We start from the raw sequence: 22,830 nt of genomic DNA, 5'->3' as shown, positions 1-22,830 counted from the left end.
CTGAAAACATAGAGCGCCCTCTCGCAGCTGTAGACGGTAATGTTTTCTCTTGGTTCTGAATAAATGCGACTTATATATGATTTTTCCTCGTCATGACGTATTTTTGGACTGATGCAACTTATACTTAGGTGCGACCTATAGTACGAAAAATATGGGTAACATTATTATTATTATTTATTATGAGAGTAATTGACACAGACTAGAACTTTAATGTTTCACCAAATTCAGCTCAGATCTTCAGACTCGTCTGACTCGCGTTGCTGTATAACTGGCCAGACTTACCTTCCCCAAAAAATCCTATTTAATTTTATTTAATAAATTGAACTATATTTATTTCCACTTCACTGTTATCCAAGGAGACAGAACTATTTGCACTGTTTTTGTCAGTGGGACAATATTTATACAATACTATAACCTAAATAATTTAACAGGGTCTCTTGCAAGTTGCAGCAGCCCAATTATGTGCCCAGCTACATCTGATTCAAATATTATGCTAATAAACAGTGAGCGGTTGTTTCAGACATTACAGTGTAACTCGCACTGACTCTTATTCTGTCTGAAAGAATGAAAAGAATGAGATGAAGGTGGAGCGATTCGACCAATCAGATCAAAGCAGCGTTTCAGCTCCGCCCACAAGTGCGAATGAAATATTGAAGCCATGAACCGAAATGATCAAAACGTTGCTTGAACATGTTACACATATCTAATCATTTCTGTAATACATTTTCATTTTAATTTTGCTACTTATAAAGCGTTAAAATTAGTATTCATTTTACATATTAAAAGTAGTGTATGAAATGGCAAATGAAAATTATGTAATTTAATTTTCATTTTTATTTTGCACCAAACGTTGCACAAATGTATTGGAAGATGTAAATGTAAATACAGAAATGCATTGCCATTTTACATATTGCATTGTCATTTTGCATATTACATTCCAAATTGAATATTGCTACCCATATGCTTCCATAGGTCACTGCATCAGCACCACAGATGTCAGCTCAGACAAACATTTTATCACACACCTCTGCACACATTCACGAGGTGAAAAACGAGACTGGGACTGAAGCATGCCAGAATTGTTAGCTGTGGGTAAAATTTATTCAACCTGACCCCTCAGGAAAATGTACCTATTTGTAGGGCTGCACGATAAATCACATGCAATATTTAATGTTTTGACAAGTTCAATACGTAGCCTGACAAATTAACCACGGTGTAGAAATAACAATAAATCATAACATTGACAGAATTGTCCAATGGACTGTCAATTCTGTTAACAGTGAGGGAAAGTGACATAACTTCCTGTATCTTACATAGTTGTGTGAGATAAGGCAAATTTAATTTAAAGGCAAAGTATACTATGGTAACAGAGTTGGCAAAAGATTTACAGACACACATTTTTATAAGAGAAACGTTATTTATTTATTTATTTATGCCAACTTCACACTGCATGGTTTTCAATCTAGTCGGATCACCGTTGTTTTTGCATTGCATGACTTCACAATAGGAAGAATCGCTGAGAACTCTGGACTGCAAACTTCATTTCACAACACACGCTAGAAGTGAGAAGGAAATAACGTGAGAGCCTGAATGCGTCAGACCGGAGTTCTCCAGCTGGAATTTTATTTTTATTTTTTATTATAGCCCGCAAATTGTCTGTGCACTGATTTCCAGCTACAAGGAGAAAAAGAAAAACAGATTATGCAGTAGGGTACGGTGCCCCTAAGGAGACATGACCGGTTCACTTAGTTTTGTCATGTTCACAACATAACTCATGGGATCCTGATAATATATCATGGCCACGAGATATTAATTTGAGGGAACATCATATTAACTCTTGGGAACGTGATATTATGTCGTGGCCACGAGATCATTTTGTTAACGTAAGGACAACCTTATGTAGTGGCCACGGCTTCTTACGTTGAGGGAATGACATATTTTTATCATGGCCATAAGCTTAATGCATAAACAAACCTGCGTGACCATAGAATTATCAAAACATTTTTATTAACATTAAACATTTAATTTAATATTTATATATAATTATTATTATTATTATTATTATTACATTAACTTATTAGAGCTATATTTTTGTATGTATTGTTTTATATGCTTATTTCCTTGCTTTACCTAGTTAACGTTTTGTATAATTATGTTAGTATTTGCTAGCCTACCATATATTTTGTAAATAATATATGTTCAATTTAAACTGCATTCCAGCAAAAATTCCATTCAGCATAATCAAAGCTTTATTGGAATGTACAGCATTTACAGTAGGCTATTATTTACAAAGGTATTCAGAACGTTAGGTAAAGAGATTGAAATGAAGGGGGAAATGTAAACAAATATAAAAATATAACCAATAATAATAGGCTAATAATAATAATAATATACAAATAATATGGGAAAAGGACTATCAGTTAATGAACAGACAAGACTGTAGGATGGATAAAAAGGTTTTCTTGTAGGCCTATTTTATATTATGCACTTTATGTAACATCTATTCATGATCAATTTGAATGCTGATTCAATAGTTCACGCTTACATATAATTAGCTGAGGTATGGAATGCGTATTTGGCGTGCTGTCCGGGGAAGGGCTCCGAGCTCGGGAATGGCCCGAACCTAGAGTACCCCCCCTTCCCCGTCTATTTATAAAGTGAAGTGAGGAGATGGGGTGGAGGAGGGATGCTGATAAACCGTCAAAGGATAGAGGTAAGTCAGCGATATTTATACTATGGGACTGATTACTTGATTATGGTCCACCTGTGTTGGTTAGGCTAAGTATCTGACGCGCTCCTCCCGAATCTTATTAATAAAATTACAATTATTGCATTCAATACAGTCTGATAGCCAAGGTCTAAATTCAAAATAAAACATTAATGAATCCATCTCAGATAATGCTGGTTTGCTATGGTAATGCAGGTTTGTTTATATTTAACTAATGGCCATGAGAAAAATAACATAAGAAGGTGTGGCCAACCATGAAGCAACCAATGCCGCGTTTCCACCGAAATTACGCGGAATATTTGTACCAGGAACTTTTTCCCCCCCAGACCTGTTGCTTTCTGTGTTTCAACCGCGGTGTAAAGTACTGGGAAGATTAGGCAAATAGACTGGTGACGTAGGTTTGCGCGCGTTTCTCAATACAAAGTAAGCTGATTTTGGACGTGCATTCTCGATAGTTCAGACCAGGGATCAGCAACCTTTTCGGCATAACGTGCCATTTTTTATTTTTATGGTTAACCACTGTGCCAAGTGTGCACAGCCCCCCCCCCCACACCCCGATATAATTCTGTATTTAAACGGTACATACACAATTTTTTATTATACGATAAAAAAAGTTTTTTTAACGTTTAATCAACGTTAATGCACTGCTTTAATTGATGAACGTGCACACACAGACACACACACACACACACAACACGCTCCACTCGCACACAGAGATCTGAGATCGTGCTGTGCAAAAAGTAGCATTCAGAAGCTCATAAACCTATGAGTGTTGTCACGCTACTTTTATTAATCGATACTAAATCGCTACATTATATTTCTCGACAACAAAGGGGCAAAATCGCTTCATTGTCTGCAGAGAGAGACAATTTACCCCCCCCCCCCCACTTTCTTTCTCTCAACATGGCCATATTTCAGAAAATTTTTCATCACTGGATATAGCTTTAGGTCATTTAACATTTCTATGGTAAAACGTATTATTAAAAGTTGACTAATGTTAATTGATTTGCAGCTTCATCTTACCTCACTCTCTTTAATGTTAAACTGACGCTTCGTGCTCTGCTTCTGTGAACAGTAAACCCCGCCTACTTTGATCTGATTGGCCATCTCAGTCATTTTGACATTGACGAGTGCTGTTAGACCGAGGCTTTGATCTGAAGCACCTAGTATGTGCAGTGTTTGCACGTGCATCCATGCAAGTTAATTCTCACACTTTAATAGTATTTGTAGCTCCTAACAGGCTGTGTGATTATGAGAAGTTATTACATCAAACTGTACGTCATTATACAGTTTTCCTTATTGCTTGCGTGCCAGCGATTATCCCTCTGCGTGCCACTGTTGGCACGCGTGCCGTAGGTTGCCAACCCCTGGTTCAGACTTTGCGCATTCGTCTCGGGAGTGTGATGTCCGCGATGACGCAAGTCCGGTAAATCTGCAAACAGCACCGTAGCTACTTGATAACTTCATTCAGCTCGTCTTGGCTACTGCAATTTTCCTCTCTGTATATTTACAATAAAACGAAATAGGATATCAAATACCACTGCCTCCTTTTGTTTTCATTTAAACATAATAACAGCTGCAGAAATGTACTTAGTTCAGGGATATGTGTATATATACAGCCATTACAATGAAACAAAATATTACATAAATTTGCCTTTTTTATTTTCATTTTAACATATAGATAAATTGAATACAGACCAAAGATAACCTGTTAGATTTACCCAAAACGAATTATATGTTATGTTTAACCACTAAAGAGACATCAAAGCCAGTCAGAAGGTCTAGCCGAGGTGAGGCTGCTTCTCAGCGGATAGAGGATCACTGAGCTCCCGCTGATCACGTGGAGCTGACCGTCTCCAAAATCGGCAAAACAACACATTTTTAAATAGGACCTGTCTTTATAAATAAACCACAGATTTTAGTTTAAAACAACTACATTCATATCAAATACCACTGCCTCCTTTCATTTTCATTTAAACATAATAACAGCTGCAGAAATGTACTTAGTTAAGGGAAATGTGTATATACAGTCATTACAATGAAACTAAATATTATATAAATTTGCCTTTTTTATTTTAATTTTAACATATAAATAAATTGAATACAGACCAAAGATAACCTGTTAGATTTACCCAAAACGAATTATATGTTATGTTTAACCACTAAAGAGACATCAAAGCCAGCGGCACATATCAGAAGGTCTAGCCGAGGTGAGGCTGCTCTTGGCGTATACATGATTACTGCGCTCCCGCTGATCACGTGGAGCTGACCGTCTCCGAGATCGGCCAAACACATTTTTAAATAGGCGCTCTCTTTTAAATAAACCACATATTTGAGTTTTAAACAACTACATTCTCGCTTGAAATACTTTTAAAATTACATTTCATGACACAGTAACAGTAATATTTTGAAAATGACCCGAATAAATGGTGGTTGAACTCAACCAATGCTGCGTGAACTCAACCAATCAGCATGTTTAGCGCTCAAGTCCCGCCCCCGAAAGTTCCGGAACTTTGAAAAAGAGTTGGAGGTAAATAATAATTTTGCAGTAAATGTTATGATGATGTTGTAGCTGGTCAAACAAATGTTTGTGCTTGTTTCTACATATATCTATTACAATACTGATATCCTGGTCTATATCTCCTCCCTGAACTTCCATTTGCCCTGTATCTTGGTCTCTCATTGGCTGTAGGTCATCGCTGATGTAGTTTTCAGTCAGAAATCATTGCACACAACAATTGTGAATCGCCGACAGCTCCAGATTAGAGCTTAAGATCTTTTGTCGGGTTCGGTCTTAATTTATATCATCTTACGCGGGCTCGGGTTTGCGCTCCGGTTTGCGAGGTAAATGAGCGGTCATGTGATGTGTTTCGATTAGCGTGAGAAAGATGCGAAAATGGATGCTGAGTAGGTAACGGAGGCTTGCCTCTAACGATTACGTTTTGGTTGCACCAGCAACTAAAGCAAAGTCTGAGATTTGGAAAAGTTTTGACCATGTTTATAATGAGAATACTGAGTGAATAATGATGCACCATCAGTGAGCGGAGGAACGCGCTGAAGCCATCTACAGTGGATTCAATAATTTCCAAAAACATGTAAGCTTAGCCTAATCTCTGTGAGTAATAAAGTTTTTTAAAATGAAAACTAAATATTCATTGAGTCTTAAATGCATAATGTGGACAGAGTATATACGCTAATGTTGGCATTATTCTTTTATTAAATGTCAGCTGCTAGTGGTGAAGCAAATCCGGATCTTAATTTAAAATTTATCTTAATTTAATTTGTTAAAAAATACTCGTTTTTATTGGTGCATTGGTCTATTTATAGGCTAAATGAGCCTATGTCTATTTAGAGTGCTGAGATGTTACAGAGGACTTATTTTATTTCTTTATTCCAACTTCCAAGTGGTCTAGTCTACGTTAGTTATGAATAAATTATGTTAAAACATGAATAAATGACTCATTTTTGACAAAAGCAAAAGAGCTGTGTGTGTGCGCACATTTGAATAAAGTCGGGCTTTAAATGGGTTTGGCTTTTAAAAAGCTATCAATCAAAATGTACTTGTCGGGCTCGGGTCCTGTCGGGCCTAACTTTTAAGGCCCAATTACAGCTCTACTCCAGATATGTTGCAGATATTTAGCATGCCAAAACTTTTGCCAAAACACTCGCATGAATGAGCACCAATTTGCCTCTGATTTGGGGCATTTGTCGGCGATTTATCAAAAGCTGTCAACGAGTGTAAAATCGGGCTGAAATCATGCAGTGTGAACTCTACATAAGCTGTTCACCAATCACAATGCACTGGGACAGCTATTGCTTCTATGAACTCGTTTTGGACTTTCTGCTCAAGAGCACCCTCTGGCATCTAGTATGAATGAAATTTAAACTGCATGAGAGTATTTAGCACTCTGTAATCTCATTATTTTGGATATGAATAAAATGCCAAGTCATGCATTAAATATTGTTACAAATTTTCTCTTTAAATTTAAATCTAGATTTTTTCACACTGGCCCCTGAAAATCTCTATGTGAACAGACTTGCCCGGAAAAAAGTATTGGGGACGAATTTACGTTTTATTAAAAGTGTGGAAAACATGTCCCCTGTAACCCCCATGTACTTTGCGCTCATGCATCCATATAACCCCTCACCCCAAATTCAGTATTTAAGGTTTGTTCCTAAATTTCACCTACAGTAAACAGTGCCTTCTGAAGTTTTTCGTCTTTTAACATCTCTGGCCTCTTTTAAAATGACCTGTTTACTAAGGCATGGTGTATTTTTATTTATCACTGTCCCAGTAACTCCCCCAAATAACAAGTAAAATAAATACAAAAAATACAGTACAAAAACGGGAAAAAATGTAATACATTTTTTCCCCCCTTTTTTTCTGTTATTGCCAGCAGCAGCTGGGACACTGATAGAGATTGCGATCGACGGGTTGGCAATCACTGGTCTATATTAATATTCTGAGGTTTTAGAAACAAGCAGTCTGCAAATGTTTGGATAAAAGTGTATATAAAATTCTATGTTATGGAAAGTATATAAGACAAGAATGTACTACCTCATTTTAATAGATCCCTCTCAATATCACAAACTGAAACAGTTTAGTATGCTGGATTTTTTATTTATTTATTTTTTTATTTGAAGCTGAAGCTACACAGGACAGAATAACCAACACCATGATACAATTACTTGAGTTTTCAAATGAGGAAAAACTGGTTAATAACTATTCAGAAAGACTACTAAAAAATCAGAAAGATGAAAAGACAACATTGTCTTGCATAAAGCAGTAGTGCAATTGTCCTACATCATGATTAAATGCATTGTGAAAAGTTTAAGGTTAACAACCTGAAAGTTAAGAGAAACTAACAGCTGTTATCTAACTCTGCAAATCATTTCAGTGTAAACACTTTCTATTCAATGGAGCCATGACGTTTCGTTTTGTTTATTTGATTGGTTTAACAATGCTGTTTGACAGCAATGTTGGAGAATCCATGAACCTGAGTGAGCTGAGGAGAGTCCAATGAGACCAGAAGTTTCTGTGGGCCGTGACACGTGGGAATAAACTTCTCTGTCAGGCACACTGTGGAATTCCCTGCAATGTCACTGTGAAAGAAAGAAAGATGATTATATTACTATATTTTTTTTATTATTATTTTATTTTAATTAAATAATTAAACAAACTGTACAGCAAAAGATATTGAGTTTACCATTATGTTCAGCAATCATAATTTATATAATTAATTGGAAATTAAATAGAATAATGCAAAAATAATTCATTATTTTATTGAGCGATTAAATCAATTTTACCCATAGTTGACAACTCTGGCATGCTGCTGTCCAAGTCCCACAAAGCGGAATACAGAGTTCTTCAGGACACAAGGCAGTGGATTCTGGAAAGTGATTTTGACTGGCACTTCTTGACCCAAGACAGCATCACATACAGGCTGAGAAGAACCACATACAAGACACAATTTAACACTAAATAATTCCAACCAATCAAAAGATTCAACAGTTAAACTCTAACTTTAAACTCACAGCGATAACAAGATCTGGTGTGCGCAGTCTGAAGTTGTACTGTGTGGCCAGAACCTGCTTCGTCTGAGCCACGTGTCCAAAGAGGTTGAGCATCAGTGAGGTGTGATCCACCAGGTGTTCCTTATACTCGTCATAACTCAGGGTCCATTCCAGAGGTTTGCCTATTATAGCAAAAATGACAAACACTGAATTAATACTCATGCTTTCATTACAAGTCTCTTTACCCATAAGCTGCATAATGTTAACTGGGTGGTATCATGTATGGCAACTCTTTATCACTTCTCACATTCAGCTTTATCTTTTAAATCTTTATCACTTCTCACATTCAGAGGGCTTGAGCTCGATGCATGTCTGGTCTCTCTTCAGGAAGGTCTTCCTGACTCCGGTGTAGTACGTGGCTGCAGCCTGGCTGTAGAGGGTGACGCTACGAGGTGAGCTGCATTTGTTTTTAAGATTGATGTAAAGCAAGGCATCCTTGCCCACACATAGTCCATCCTCTTTCAGGCTGACTTCACAGACAACATCCTCAGGACAGGGCAGTGGGTATGTGCATCTTCTCAAGCCATGACGAAGGGCTGTTTCCAAAGCAGTGCTCTTCTCAGAAGATCCTGATCAATAAAAGATAGAGTAAAATGCACATATGATTGAATTGCAGGAGATACACCATACTTCATAATTTCCATAAGCACCATGGTTCAAAGTATTGCGGGCTGAAGCAGATGTTTTAAGTGAAATGCTTGTGGGTTTTACCAAATGGGTGTTTGTAGAAATTTGTGATGTCTACACGTTGATCTGAGCCGACGGCCTTGGTACTGATGCAGTGACCTACTACATCCTTCTCAATATGAACAACACCAAAGGTCCCGTCACATCTCCGCTGCCAGTAAACCTTATCATTGTTCACCTAGGGACACAACAGGAATCATAAGTCATATGTCATTATAATAACTTTATGTAAACTGTATGCAATGGTACATTAAAGGAAATAACGCACTTCTGCGAAAAGGAAGGGCACATCATGCTTCAGGAAGACCTGCCCGCTGCGGATCGCAGCAACAGAGGTGGGGCCGCAGCGGAAGAAGCCCTGGCCGGTCAGTTGAGGAGTGGAATCAACCACCTGCCAACCTCCAAAACCAGATGGCAGGTCTGGCCGAGTCATCCAGGCCTCATTCCACACATGGTAGTTCCTACATGGAAGAGAAGAAGAAAGATCTAGAAACACTTCATGGACATTTAGAGGAACTCTTGGTGACATTATAAATGGTAATGATACTTACCAGATTGGATCACGGTTCATGTGATCGATCAGCTGAAATTTCTCATCCAAGTAGACATCAGTTGACAAATGAACATCAGTGTCATGAGCAGAACAGAAGTTTGAAACTGGACGAGCAGGAATACCCAAACATCTCAACACTACAAGAAAGAGAAGAAGAATATGAGTTAATTACAATCAGGATTTCAAAAATGTTTTCTTCTTCATCCAGTCTGCAGGAACTCTTACGTGTGTTGGTGACTCCAGCAAAGGCCAAGCTCTGTCCATACTTGACTGGCGTTCCTCCACGTTTGTAGAACTGTTTCAGGATGGCACTGCTGCTGCACCAGGATGTAGGAGCAGTTCCATCTCCATAGCAGTGTGACCAGTTACCCACCAGCACACCACAGCCTTTGTTGGCAATAACCTGATAAGGAGAGATGATTTAAACTAATTTATTTTGAATGCAATAAACTTTGTGAAGAAATACCACATTCAGAAAAGAACAAATCTGACCATTTTGAAGGATTTCCAAATGAATTCAGGGTGTTGATAAGAAGGAAATGAAGACTCACCATGTCAGAAACCACTCTGGAAATGTTAATGGGGCTTCCCCACCCTGAGCAAGGTGTACAGCTCTTCTCCAACACATACATACACGCAGACAAGATTCCCTTCTCAAACTAAGAATCAGACAGCAGAGTAAAGAAATTAAAGATTGTGCATAAAAATTCTGTAGAATTATGTCTCAGATGTGATTAGAAATGGGATCGGTTCAAGCAATAGGTTCCAGCATTTTTAATGTACACCCTTGTTACTTATAGGCAGGGGTGCACTTAAGTGTTATTCAGTCTGGTCCTCATAAGAGCACCTGGAGATTTGGTTTGGTTCTCACAATGCACACAGTGTGACCCATTATATACACAGTATATATATATATATATATATATATATATATATATATATATATATACATATATATATATATATATATATATATATATATATATATATATATAATAAAAGCGATAATAATATTACTGAAATTTATTTCGTTTTTTAAAATAAGACAAAAAACTGTGATAATACATTTTAAAACAAAAACAAGGACTATTAAAAAATATATATATATGTTTTGTAGTAAACAAAATAAAATGCTAATATTTTTTTATATGAATTTTCAGCATTTTCAAACTTAAAATCAGCAAGCTTTTATTTTGGCATGCTGCCGACACGTAAGTTTTATATACGTTGTTACAGTTTGTCGATCTAAAATGGTTGTTGTGCAATAACAGCTGTCAAACATGTCTGTACGCAAATGAGCGGTCTGAACTTAATTACACAGCACTTTTTTTTTATTTTTGGTCTAAGATTAACTAAGATTACCTACTAGAAAAATAACTGTTTTGTCATTTCTAACATTTTCCAGTGACTCCAAACTCCCACTGAAGTCAGTGGATTCACAGCATCTCACTGACATACACACGAGTTATTGGTAGACACTTTTGTAATACATGAGTGAAAGTTTGGCTCTTACTTGACCAAAGTTCCATGTTTTGCAGCCAATCTGCTGCTTAGTTCCGTAGTAGATTCTGCCCATGTCATTCAGCACATACTCAGCTCTCTCCGCCTCATCACTCAGGTGCACACAGTCATCTGATAAAGAGAACATTTGCTTTAAATGGAAAAGCATTTGTTTTCTTTCCTCACTCTATTACATTTTCATATTTATGTTTCAGTTGTTATATTAAAATATAATCAAACACATACCTTTACACCAGGGGTTGAACAGCATGTAAATGTCATTTTCAGGAACATAAGGTAAAGTGAATCTGCCTCCTGGACAGTGTGTCACGACACTGAGCTGGTATCGTCCAACGCAAGCAGTCGGAACAGAGTGCACACACAGTTTGATTCGGTTTTGGCCTCGTTCCACAATCTTTGCCCCCCAGCAGTCTTTCTTGAATTCTTCCACAATTGGAACGATCACATAAGTGCCGTCCCGGATGGATGGGATATGACCTGTTAAACATACAAAACAACAAGAGATTCCAGTGACGGTAGAAAGGCTGGTTCAGCTCCTCACATGTTCCTCCTCTACATATGTAGATACAGTATATCATCTGTTGTCTTGAATCATTTAAAAACTAACCTAGTTTGAGCTCCAGGTGAAGCTTGTCACAACTGGGATTGAAAGGACGGCACAGATCAACCCACATGTTGAAACACTGTCCTCTGCGGACGATGAGATGGTCATCAAGGAAACAATGTGTGTGATGCTCCTGACGATTCAGTCCGGTCCTGCATTTGAGAAGGTCGACTTTACTCACCCGGAGGACAGCATCTGAGAACATCAAAAAGCAGAGAACAGGTAATTCATTATCATAAAGACAATTAATTTAGTTCTTATGATTAAGAATAACACATTTCCCATCATACACTGCAGGACAAAGATAAAGAAAATGTGAAGACTCTTACTCTCTGCTCCACAGACTTGCGTGCTTGTACAGTCATCCACATAATTCTTGACGACGACTTCCTTTGTGTCATAATCATGACATTGAGTGACAAAACCGTAAGGATTAGAGTATGAAGTACCGCAAGGATAATCATATGAAGTAGCGCAAGGAGTAGCATATGGAGTAGTGCAAGGGTTAACATATGGGTAGGCATAAGGGGTAGTGCATGGGTCAATGCAAGGGTTAACATATGGGTAATGATAAGGGGTAGTGCATGGGTTAACGCGAGGGTTGGTGTGAACCGGTGTGTAGTGTGCTGCTTTCCTGCAGTTGTACTCCTGCAGTTTAATGGCTGGGAAACGGCCAACGCTGCAGAGGTTTTTGTATGGGTTGTATACAAAAGGCATGCTGGGCAAAAAAGAAAGAAATGAGAGTCATGAGTGTGATCTGTAATTGGTCAGTAGATGGTTAATAATTCATAAATTGGGTCTCTTTGTTCTTAGAAATCAGATCTCCAGTTTCTTTTTAAGCTGTAATTACTAGACAGCAAAAACATATCCTTACATGAAACATTAGGCTGTTCCCAAAAATTTTAACTATATAAAGTTCATACCAATACAAGAGTTTTTAACCAACTCTTGATCCACAAAACAACCTATGCATTCTAGATGTCAGCTTTCTAATAGAAATGAATAATTTGATAAAGTTTCAAACAATGTCTGAGATGATTACTTACATGGATGTTGTCCTTGTCTGTTCAAGAGAAACTGAACTGAAAACTGCTGCAGAAAGTGAACAGTAAGTCCTGCTTTAACCAGCTTGTGGCTCGTTCTGTAGTTTGTCTCTACAGCAGACGGGATATTTATACTACATCTCCATCTCCACCCCATCCACAGCTCATAGCTGAAGTGTGAATAGTTGTTCTCTTAAGAAAGCTATTAAAGGATTTTGAGTCATATTCATTTTAATTGTTTCTTTTAGAGAATTAATGGGACAAATTAACATCTTAGTTGAATTGTTCTGAACCTTCAAACATCTATACCAGAGAATAGAACCCAATAAAATCAGTGTGATACTGTCTACGCTGGATACACCAAGATATTGACAACAGTTATAAAACTTGTGTGTGTGTGTGTGTGTGTGTGTGTGTATGTGTATATATATATAGGGCACTGTATATATATGTGTGTGTGTGTATGTATGTATATATATATACACATATATACATATATATATACATATATATATACATATATATATATATATACATATATATATATATACATATATATATATACATATATATATATATATATACATATATATATATATACATATATATATATATATATATATATATATATATACATATATATATATATATATATATATATATATATATATATATATATATATACATAAATACACACACACACACACACACATATATATACAGTGCCCTCCAAAAGTATTGCAACAGTAAAGACAAAATTGCTTTCTCTGCTGTGGAATCAAAACATTTTCACATATGATTAAAAAATTAATATATGTGACAAAACTACAGAATGCCACATATTATTTAGTCTTTCGACACACGTTTTACCAAATAAAAATGACAGCACTTTTAGAGTTCATCCCACTATTTGATATGAGCATAAGTATTGGAACAGTTGAATTTAAGGCCGATGTAAAAGATCAAAAGCTAATATTTAGTTGCAGATCTCTTGCATTCAATCAGAGCAATGAGTCTGCAATCCATAGACATCACCAGACTCTTGGTCTTATGCTTTGAAATGCTTTTCCCCAACCTTTAATGCAGCCAATTCCAACTGTTGCTTGTTTTGGGGAGTTTCTGTCTTTAGTCTCCTCTTCAGCTGGTGAAATTAATGTTCAATCGGATTTAAATCTGGAGATTGATTTGGGCAATCTACAAACCCGATTCCAAAAAAGTTGAGACATTGTACAAATTGTGAATAAAAACAGAATGAAATGTTGTGGAAGTTTCAAATTTCAAACAAAGATGACATATCAAATGTTTAAACTGAGAAAATGTATCATTGAAAGGGAAAAATAAGTTGATTTTAAATTTCGTGGCATCAACACATCTCAAAAAAGTTGGGACAAGGCCATGTTTACCACTGTGTGGCATCCCCTCTTCTTTTTATAACAGTCTGCAAACGTCTGGGGACTGAGGAGACAAGTTGCTCAAGTTTAGGAATAGGAATTCTTGAATTCATTTTCTTGAATATTGGTAGCCAAGATGATTTTGCACCCTTCCAAATTCATTCTGCTATTGCCATCATACATTAAATCATCATTAAAATGAAGAGATCCTGTTCTAGAGACAGCCATGCATGCCTATGCCTTGACACCACCTCCACCGAGCTTTACAGATGAGGTTATATGCTTAGTATCATTTGCAGTTCCCTATTTTCTCCACACATTTTTTGCTTTCCAATCACTTAGATAAAGGTTAATCTTTGTCTCATCGGTCCATCAACTCTACTGGCTCACATTTGTGAAGAATCTTGCCTTTCTATTTTTTGGTGCTGATCAGAGCTTTGCATCTTGCTGTGTAGCTTCTGTAATTCTGTGTCAAATTCTCCTGTGCACTGTAGATTGACAGAGCATCACCCCAGCTTTCTGGAGGTTGTTGATGATTTTACAGACATGTATTTTAGGGTTCATTTTCACAGCATTTATGATTTGTCTGTCATCAACTACTGTTGTTTTTCTCAGCCGATCAGGTCGTTGTTGGATGCTGATCCCCGGTAGTTTCCAAACTCTTGATTTCTCCATGCCCTTTGTTTTTCCTATAGTTTTTAATTGACTTCCTCTTTTCTTTTAGCATCCAAATTGCTTGCTTTTCTTTCAGAGTCAGCTCCCTCATCTTTATCTTGGTTTGTGTGTGTCATCGTCGAATGCAAGATGTAGAATGCAAAAGCATTAACTTTTAATAGCTGAAGAATTAATGCAACAGCACATAGCTGAGAAAGACCTGTTAGGCAACTGTTCCAATACATATGCTCACTTCAGATAGGGAGATGAAACTCTATAAGTGCTGATCTGCTTAGCTGGGAAACCATATTTGTGTTGAATCACCCAATAATAAAATGTGACATTCTGTAGTTTTGTCTCATATTCATCATATTTACTGATTTCTTGACACCACAGCAAACATAATAATTTTGTCTTTACTGTTCCAATACTTATGGAGGGCACTCTATATATAGTATTAATGTGTATGTTGAATTATACTTATTGCTGTATATATTAAAACTTTTCTCAGATATTGAGATATTAGAAACATTCTATAAGCAACGTGTCTATATATTTCTTAATGACCCTGTTTGTTAATCTTGTTATATTAAGAGAGAAGTGAGTAGCATAAAAAATATTGTACATACATTTGAAGGAATTAATCTCTGTTCAACAAAGAGATTAGATAAGATTTTTTTTGGCAAAATTTGCTCTGATACATACAGTAATAGTGTATTATTAAATTAAATTGCAGTATTGTTAAGAGTCCATTACTCTTACATTTATTCTCATGATTGTCAGAACAACGATGACTCTTTGATATATGACTGTTAGTCAGTTATTAAATAGAATGAATCATAAAATTGGAAAGCAGAGGAAATGAGTATGAAAATTATCATGCTAGAGAATTTATGAAAAAAAATCCCTGTTTAATTTTCATGTTTTATCCTTTTAACTTTTTCCTTTTCCCTGACAGAATATAAAATGTTGATTCAGGCCCTGTGAATAAAAACAGCATCCCCATGCATTGACTTCAAATCATTATGCACCTTTTGATTCATCAACTATATTTATAAAAGCATTGTTAAGTAAGTCATGATTTTTTTTTTTGAGACAATATAATTGTTCACCATCCCCAACTTGAACCTTATCCTTACCTCCACCCAGGCGGCGTATGAGAAAACAAGTAGAAAAAGCCTTTAATATGACCAATTCTGTCTATTCATCCATCCATCCATACTGTATATCATTCTATCCATTCTTAATCCAGTTCAAAATCAATCCATGTCAAAATGGATTTACTTAAAATGTCTTTGTGTGAAATCATTTTCGTTAATTTTTTCCTTACAATTATCTTGGCAACTCAAACTTCAAGAGAAAATTAAGAAAAGTCAACCGATTCAAGTTCATGTGCTATTTTTCATGGGAATAAATGTCAGGCTCCGTGCGGTCAGCCTTGAAATGTCACTGAAAAACAGTATAACCATTACAATTACAATGTAACACGTGCATCTCCCATTCCATTGTGTTTATCAAACTATACTAGTTTAGTCAGTGAAATCAGTGCAATATGTGATAGTGTGACACAGTTGATGAAGATGTTGGATGGAAACCAAAATTTTGGAGATGCTAAACTCTCAAGACGTGCTCAATGAGCTTTTAGCACTGTACTTTTGAAAAACAGGGTTGCTCTGATACGGCTGTCTACTGTAAGGCATTTTATAATTTTAATTTCTATTATGTATTACAGACCACTATTATAATGCTCTAGTCAGTCTTACCCATAATTAATCTGACATGCTGCAGACCAAGTCCATCAATACAGAAATATCCAAGACAGTAGGAACCACACATGAAGTGTTGATGGTCAGTGGATTTGTCTTGGAAAAGGAAAACATGTATTTGGAAAGGTTGGGGCATTTTCTCCTCTCGATTTTACTTAGCTACATCACAGAAACTACTAGACTTTTCATGTCATGATCTGTTGTCATTCTGAAACACTTCTCAGAGACTGAAATCTCTTCATATTTATGTGGAATTAAGTACTTAAAGTTTCTTTCAATTTCAGGCTTCTTCAGTGCAGTATACATAATTACTTCTGGCTGCCAAATCTGTTATGTTCAGTGTTTTCTGCTGTGTTTGGTGTGTGTATTTTTTTTAAACCTCATCTCTACCATAAGTTCTATCTAGAGTGTTAGGAAATATTATGTTGCTCTGGATTGCTTCTATGTGGTCAACTTTACATTGACTGAATGTTAGGCAAGCATGATATGTCATAACCATATAGGTTATCATAATTTACATTTTATTTCACATCCTTTACAAATGTAATTTTATATGACATTATATAAAATATATAAATGTTTTGTATATTACACAAAACAACGCCAGTGACAAAACAACATCCTGCTTTACCTGTACTCATTTTTGTGACTATATTGAATAAAAACCTGCTTTTACATTTTTAAATGACAGCTCTGCACCAGAGCAATTATACAAAAAGAAAAGAATTAACAAATTTTGATTGGTCACATGAACTGTAATTCAGTCTGGTGAAGTACTATTCGTTGCAAACATTACATTTTACATTGTTGCAATAAATCACTCAAACCTTTGCATTTTAGCATTTCAAAATTTCCACCAACAAATAAAATGGATACGTAGATATCTTAACCGTCTATAGAGTCTCTGAAGTTGATAATGTTTGCGATCACTCTTCTACTTTTCTGAATAATTTAATTCGTAAAATGAAACAAGCTTAAAGTGGTTAAGGTTACTTTAACATTATTTTTGCTATATGAGTTTCAAGACATGCACACTTGATTTGACATCTAATGACAAAACCTGACAGGCTTGTTTTGTTGCTAATTACCAGAAGACCAGAAGAACTCGTTACCCTGGTAAGTAAACATCTGATAATCTAACATATAATTTTTACAAACCGTTATACAACAGATTATATCAAAGTAGGCTAATATTTATTTATAATGAAGCTATAATTGTGAGTTTGCTGACATAGTGCCAGAGTCCAAGTATAGGTCTGTTGTAACGGTGGCTGCCCCAAATCAAATTTGACTTAATAAAATTTAAATTGTTCGGGCGCCAGACAAGTAAAACTTGTCAAGTAAAGAAAAAAATATATATATATGTAATGAAGTTCAATTTCCCCGAAGATAACTCAAACCACCGTTACACAAAAAACGAAAATAAATTCCTTCAAATACCCACAATAATGTAGAATAGGGCTTAAATGACACACAGTCAGAAGTTGAAGGGTTTGGTCAAAAATATGTATATTTTAAGAAAACATTTTTGCAAAGAAATAAAATAAAATAAACTACACAAAGTTAAATTTTCACAGAGTTTTTTTTTTCTTTACCTCACATGACAAATAACAAAATATTTAAGGCAAACAGTTCTTTTTTTCAAACTCAGTTTGTGTTCAATTTTCAGCCAAAATAAAGAAATGAAAGAGAAAAAAAAACACACACAAAAAAAACCCTTCAAACGAGTGTTTGTGTATGGGTGTGTGCGTGTACAATGAGCGTGTATGTGTGTGTGTGTGGTGGTGGCTGCGTGAAGCAGTCTGTGTAGCGGCCGCAAATCCTGGGCCGGAGAAAGAGTTTGGAGACTTGGCGAGAGTTTGGCGTGAGTTTAGAAACTCTTGGCGTGAGGTTAAAAGATGATGGACATCACCACTAGTACCTGAGGCAGGCGAACGAACCAGGCTGGATTATGTTGCACCAGGCAGGCGAACGAACCATGCAGACGCAGTAGAGCAATTTCTCCGTCACTTTGGCGATCGCACCCAGTCAGCGCATGCACAGAGATTCCAGCAAAGAATAGTACGACCTTCAGCTTCAGGTAGCGTGTGTCCCACTCCAATAATAACCTACAGGTGTGTTTTGTTTTTTTACTCGCGCCCAACTTCCGTTTCTAGCGCTCTTTTATTCTAAATTTCCTCATTGGTTTCCGCCCATCAGAAAAAAATGAAAAGCTGATATGGATTTCTTCCATATCGCTACACTCTCCCTCCCTGGAGAAGACAACCTATGGTTGTGGAAATGTGAATCATAATTAAAATCCAATGAATTCCTCTTCATCAGAAGATTCATTGAATATCTGGCAGAGCCTTTTCTTCTCCTGGCATTCCAGCTCTTCAGCCGTGGGAAAGCATGGTTTCAGGTTGCACACATGCACTATGCGAACATCTTCGCCAGTGGACTCTAGCGCTATTCGATAGTTCAATGGACCCACCTGTTTTATGACACGGTAAGGGCCTTTCCATTTTTGAGCCAATTTTGCAGTGAAGTGATGTTGTGCACTAGACTGGGGAAAGGTTCTCATCCACACACGATCATTTTCCTTGTATGTGACATCTCGTCTTCTTTTATTATAATTCCGAAGCTGTCTCTTTTGTGCTTTTTTACAGCATTCCATGGCCTTGGTCTGAAGCTCAGTTAGGTGGTGGACTGTATCGTAAGATGTGCAGTCTGGAGTTAGATTCTTGCCATGTAACACCTTGTCCATGGGACTTTGCAGTTTCCTCCCCAAATGAAGCTCTGCAGGGGTCATCCCAATCGTTTCCTGGACAGCTGAATTAATAGCGAAACGGAGTTCCGGTAAGTATTGGTCCCATTTTCTGTGATTGTTGTCCACATAGGCAGAAATCATGCATTTGAGCGTACGGTTAACCCTCTCGGTCATATTTGTTTGTGGATGGTATGATGTTGTCAATTTAGGTTTGATACTCCACTTTTGACAGAGTTCTCTGAACAGTGATGACACAAATTGTGTACCTCTATCCGACAGAATGAAGTCTGGCACCCCCCAACGGGTTAGAATTTCCTTCCGAAGAAGTAACGCAACAGTCTCAGCTTTAGCATTGCGCATGGGGAAAAATTCCACCCACCGGGAGTAGTAATCTACAAAGACTAAGAGGTACTCATTTTGCTGTGTGCTGCGTGGCATTGGCCCCATAATGTCCACTCCAAGCATCTCATTGGGACGGGTGGTGGTGACTTGCTGTAGTTTGCCCACAGGTTTCTGATTTTCTCCCTTAAGAGTCTGGCATTTGACACATTTTTTGACGTGGTGTTTTATGTCAGTCCACATTCCAGGCCAGAATGCAACATCATGGATACGCTTGTAGGTCTTATAAATACCTACATGACCGCTCCAGGGATTAGAGTGGTAGTGGTGTAGAATGGACGACACAAGGCTGGTAGGAATGTAGACTCTGTAATGAACTTGATTGTTCGGCAGGTGAGTTTTGTGATAGAGTTTATCTTCCACTATCTCATACTGATCTTTAAAAGAGGAATCATTTTCTGCAAGTGCTTTAAGTGTGTTGGTGATGACAGGGTCTTTGTGCTGTTCCTCCCAGATTGTGGCTGGAGATATCGGAAACTCAGCATTCTCCTGTTGGTGTTGGTTGGTGTACAGGTTACAACTGGTGTGAATCCGAGACAGAGCATCAGGTGCCATATTTAGTTTTCCTTTGCGATATTCAATGATAAAATCAAATCTCTGTAGTCGCAAGGCCCACCGGATGAGGCGACTCGTGGTTTTTGTGGAAGACATTACCCATTGTAACGCTGAGTGGTCTGTGATGACAGTGAACAGTTTGTGCTCTAGGTAGTGCTGCCATTTTTCCAGGGCCCAAATTACAGCCAAACACTCTTTTTCAGTGGCTGTGTAATTGGTCTCTGCTTTGTTCAGGGTTCTGCTGGCATAAGCAATAACTTGTTCCAATCCCTGTTCCTTGCGCTGGGTCAGCACAGCACCCAGACCAGTGTTACTGGCATCCGTATAGACAGTAAAAGGCAGTTGAAGGTCAGGATGGCCAAGAATGGGAGGAGAGGTAAGACAGCATTTTAAATGTTCAAAGGCTTGTTGACATTGTTGTGACCAGAGGAATGAACATCCTTTTTTTTTTCAGTGCATTGATGGGTTCAGCGATCCTGGAGAAGTTTGGTACAAACCGGTGGTACCACCCGGCTAACCCCAGGAAGCGCTGGACCTCCTTGATGCTGGTGGGCACAGGGTATTCACGTATAGCCTCCACTTTACTTGGGTCTGCAGCTATGCCTTGGACGCTGACAACATGTCCCAGAAAAGTTATTTTCTGAAGACAGAACTTGCTCTTTTTTAAATTAATGGTGAGGCCAGCCATTTGCAGTTTATAAAAAACAGCTTGGAGGTCGGAGAAGTGCTGGGCTACAGATGGTGAGTAAATAATGATGTCGTCAATGTAGACAAAGCAGATGTTTCCACGCAATTCTCCTAGAACGTTCTCCATTAGTCTTTGGAAGGTTGCTGGGGCATTTTTTAACCCAAATGGCATAACATTAAACTGAAACAGTCCTGATGAAGTTGTGAAAGCTGTCTTTGGTTTACTTTCTTGATCCATGTTTACCTGCCAGTAGCCACTGTTAAGGTCAATGGTGGAAAAGATGGCCGCTCCAGATAGTGACTCCAAGATCTCAGTGATGTTGGGTAATGGGTAAGCATCATTCTCTGTAATGGCATTAACTTTTCTGTAGTCCACACAAAACCTAAGGCTTCCGTCTTTTTTAGGGACCAAGACGACAGGTGAGGCCCATCCAGAGTGTGATGGTTCTACGATGCCGGCAGTCAACATCTCTTCCAGTTGCTCTGTAATGACAGCTTGTTTGGCAGGTGTTGTGCGGTACGGTCTTTGTTTTATAGGTACTTGGTGGGTAGTATATATGTGATGCTGTGTAACTTCAGTACGTCCTGGACGAAGGGTACAAACTTGAGGGTTTGACTCGAGGATCTGCCGTAACTGTTGCTTGCCTTCCGGAGGTAAGTGGGCATCCTGTACAGCAGTGTTAATTAGTGTCTTCTCATCCAGGCAGGCTGGTTGAAACATGTTAAGTTGAGGAGGAGGAACAGAAGATAGTAAGGAGAGGCTGTTGGGATTTTTATTTCCCATCTTTCCCCTTGGATGTTGGGAACTGATAACTGGTACACTGGCATTTGTTGGCTGGAAAGGATAATACTCTTTAGGATTGGACTGAAATGAATACTTTTGATCTGCCACATTGATCTGCAGCCCACTGGAGAAGATGAAGTCCAGTCCTAATACGACTGCATAGGCCAGGGCTTTGGCTGATAGAACAACAGCAGGTATGGTGAATACTTTTTGATGTAGGGTGATTGGCATGTTTATCCAACCTAAAGGAATTTCTGCTTCCCCATTTGCTAGGTAGAGCGGACCCTGGGTCCATGGATGGAGTTTTTGTGAAGTGAGCTCCTTCCAGAGATTCTCATGTAGAAGGGTGTAGCTAGCCCCAGTATCAACAATGGCTTTTCCCTTCCAGGTACCAATGCAAAGTGGTATCACTAATTGTTGTGGAACAATTGCAGCAGGTGGTGGTTTCTTACCAGTTGTTGATGAATTGTGGGGAAAGGTGGCAGACACAGAGCGATTGCCAGATGGACCAGTACCTTTAGAAGATGGAAATGTTGTCCGCTTGTTATTGGAGGAAGGGTGTTGGCTGGTGGACTGAGGTGACTGGGACTGAGAAGAGACAAAGTGAGGACAGCTGCCAGGTGAGTGATGGCCTTTACATCGCCAGCATTGCACTAAAGGCTTCTCTGCCGGGCGGTTGGGAATAGGTCTTTGAGGCATGGATAGGGGTTGCTTAGAACTCACACGTTTTTCATATTGCAGTTGCAGGAAATTAATGGGAGTTACCAGATCAGGGTGTTTTTACACCATGATACCTGATTGGTTGACATCATAGTGATGTTAGGTTTAGGGGTGGGGTTGGGTAAGGGGGATCATTTAGATTGCATGATTTAGAAACACCCAGCAGTTTGAAAACACCCACAAGGTCCTCAGTCCTTGAGAGACCTAAGTCTCGCCAGAGTTGAGCTCTAACCATAATTAAACAAACCCTGATTTAGCAAGGTCTTCAGGATTACTTGAAACTTACAAGCAGGTGTGAGTTGGAGTTGGTTGGAGCTAAACTGTGGCCCTCAAGGAATTGAGTTTGACACCACTGTATTGCGACTGGTCTTTTTAAAAAATAATTAGTACAAAGAATTGCAAGTACAAGCAGTCC

At 37.9% G+C, this 22,830-nt stretch overlaps 1 protein-coding gene and 1 long non-coding RNA gene across 2 annotated transcripts in view; one reads left to right on the top strand and one right to left on the bottom strand.

The window, feature by feature from the left end:
• Positions 1 to 7,670: 7,670 nt before the first annotated feature.
• Positions 7,671 to 12,845, bottom strand: LOC132129664 (protein-glutamine gamma-glutamyltransferase K-like). Its single transcript, XM_059541306.1, has 14 exons — positions 12,714 to 12,845; positions 11,997 to 12,385; positions 11,671 to 11,862; positions 11,289 to 11,540; positions 11,056 to 11,174; positions 10,094 to 10,201; positions 9,768 to 9,945; positions 9,541 to 9,679; positions 9,258 to 9,450; positions 9,014 to 9,167; positions 8,587 to 8,871; positions 8,264 to 8,424; positions 8,036 to 8,172; positions 7,671 to 7,831 (listed from the first exon to the last, which is right to left on the bottom strand). Exons 2-14 carry the CDS (start codon positions 12,382 to 12,384, stop codon positions 7,684 to 7,686), a joined length of 2,454 nt encoding a protein of 817 aa, XP_059397289.1. The 5' UTR covers position 12,385; positions 12,714 to 12,845; the 3' UTR covers positions 7,671 to 7,683.
• Positions 11,941 to 22,830, top strand: part of LOC132129665 (uncharacterized) — a 128,113-nt gene continuing 117,223 nt past the window's right edge. Inside the window, exons 1-2 of the long non-coding RNA XR_009428558.1 lie at positions 11,941 to 12,093; positions 12,740 to 12,775. This is a non-coding gene — a long non-coding RNA (uncharacterized LOC132129665). The remainder of the gene's footprint in view (positions 12,094 to 12,739; positions 12,776 to 22,830) is intronic.

The sequence above is a fragment of the Carassius carassius genome, chromosome 46 (assembly GCF_963082965.1).
Source record: "Carassius carassius chromosome 46, fCarCar2.1, whole genome shotgun sequence".
NCBI lineage: Eukaryota > Metazoa > Chordata > Actinopteri > Cypriniformes > Cyprinidae > Carassius > Carassius carassius.
Note: the sequence above shows the minus strand (reverse complement) of the source record. Positions and strands in the feature narration are given on the sequence as shown.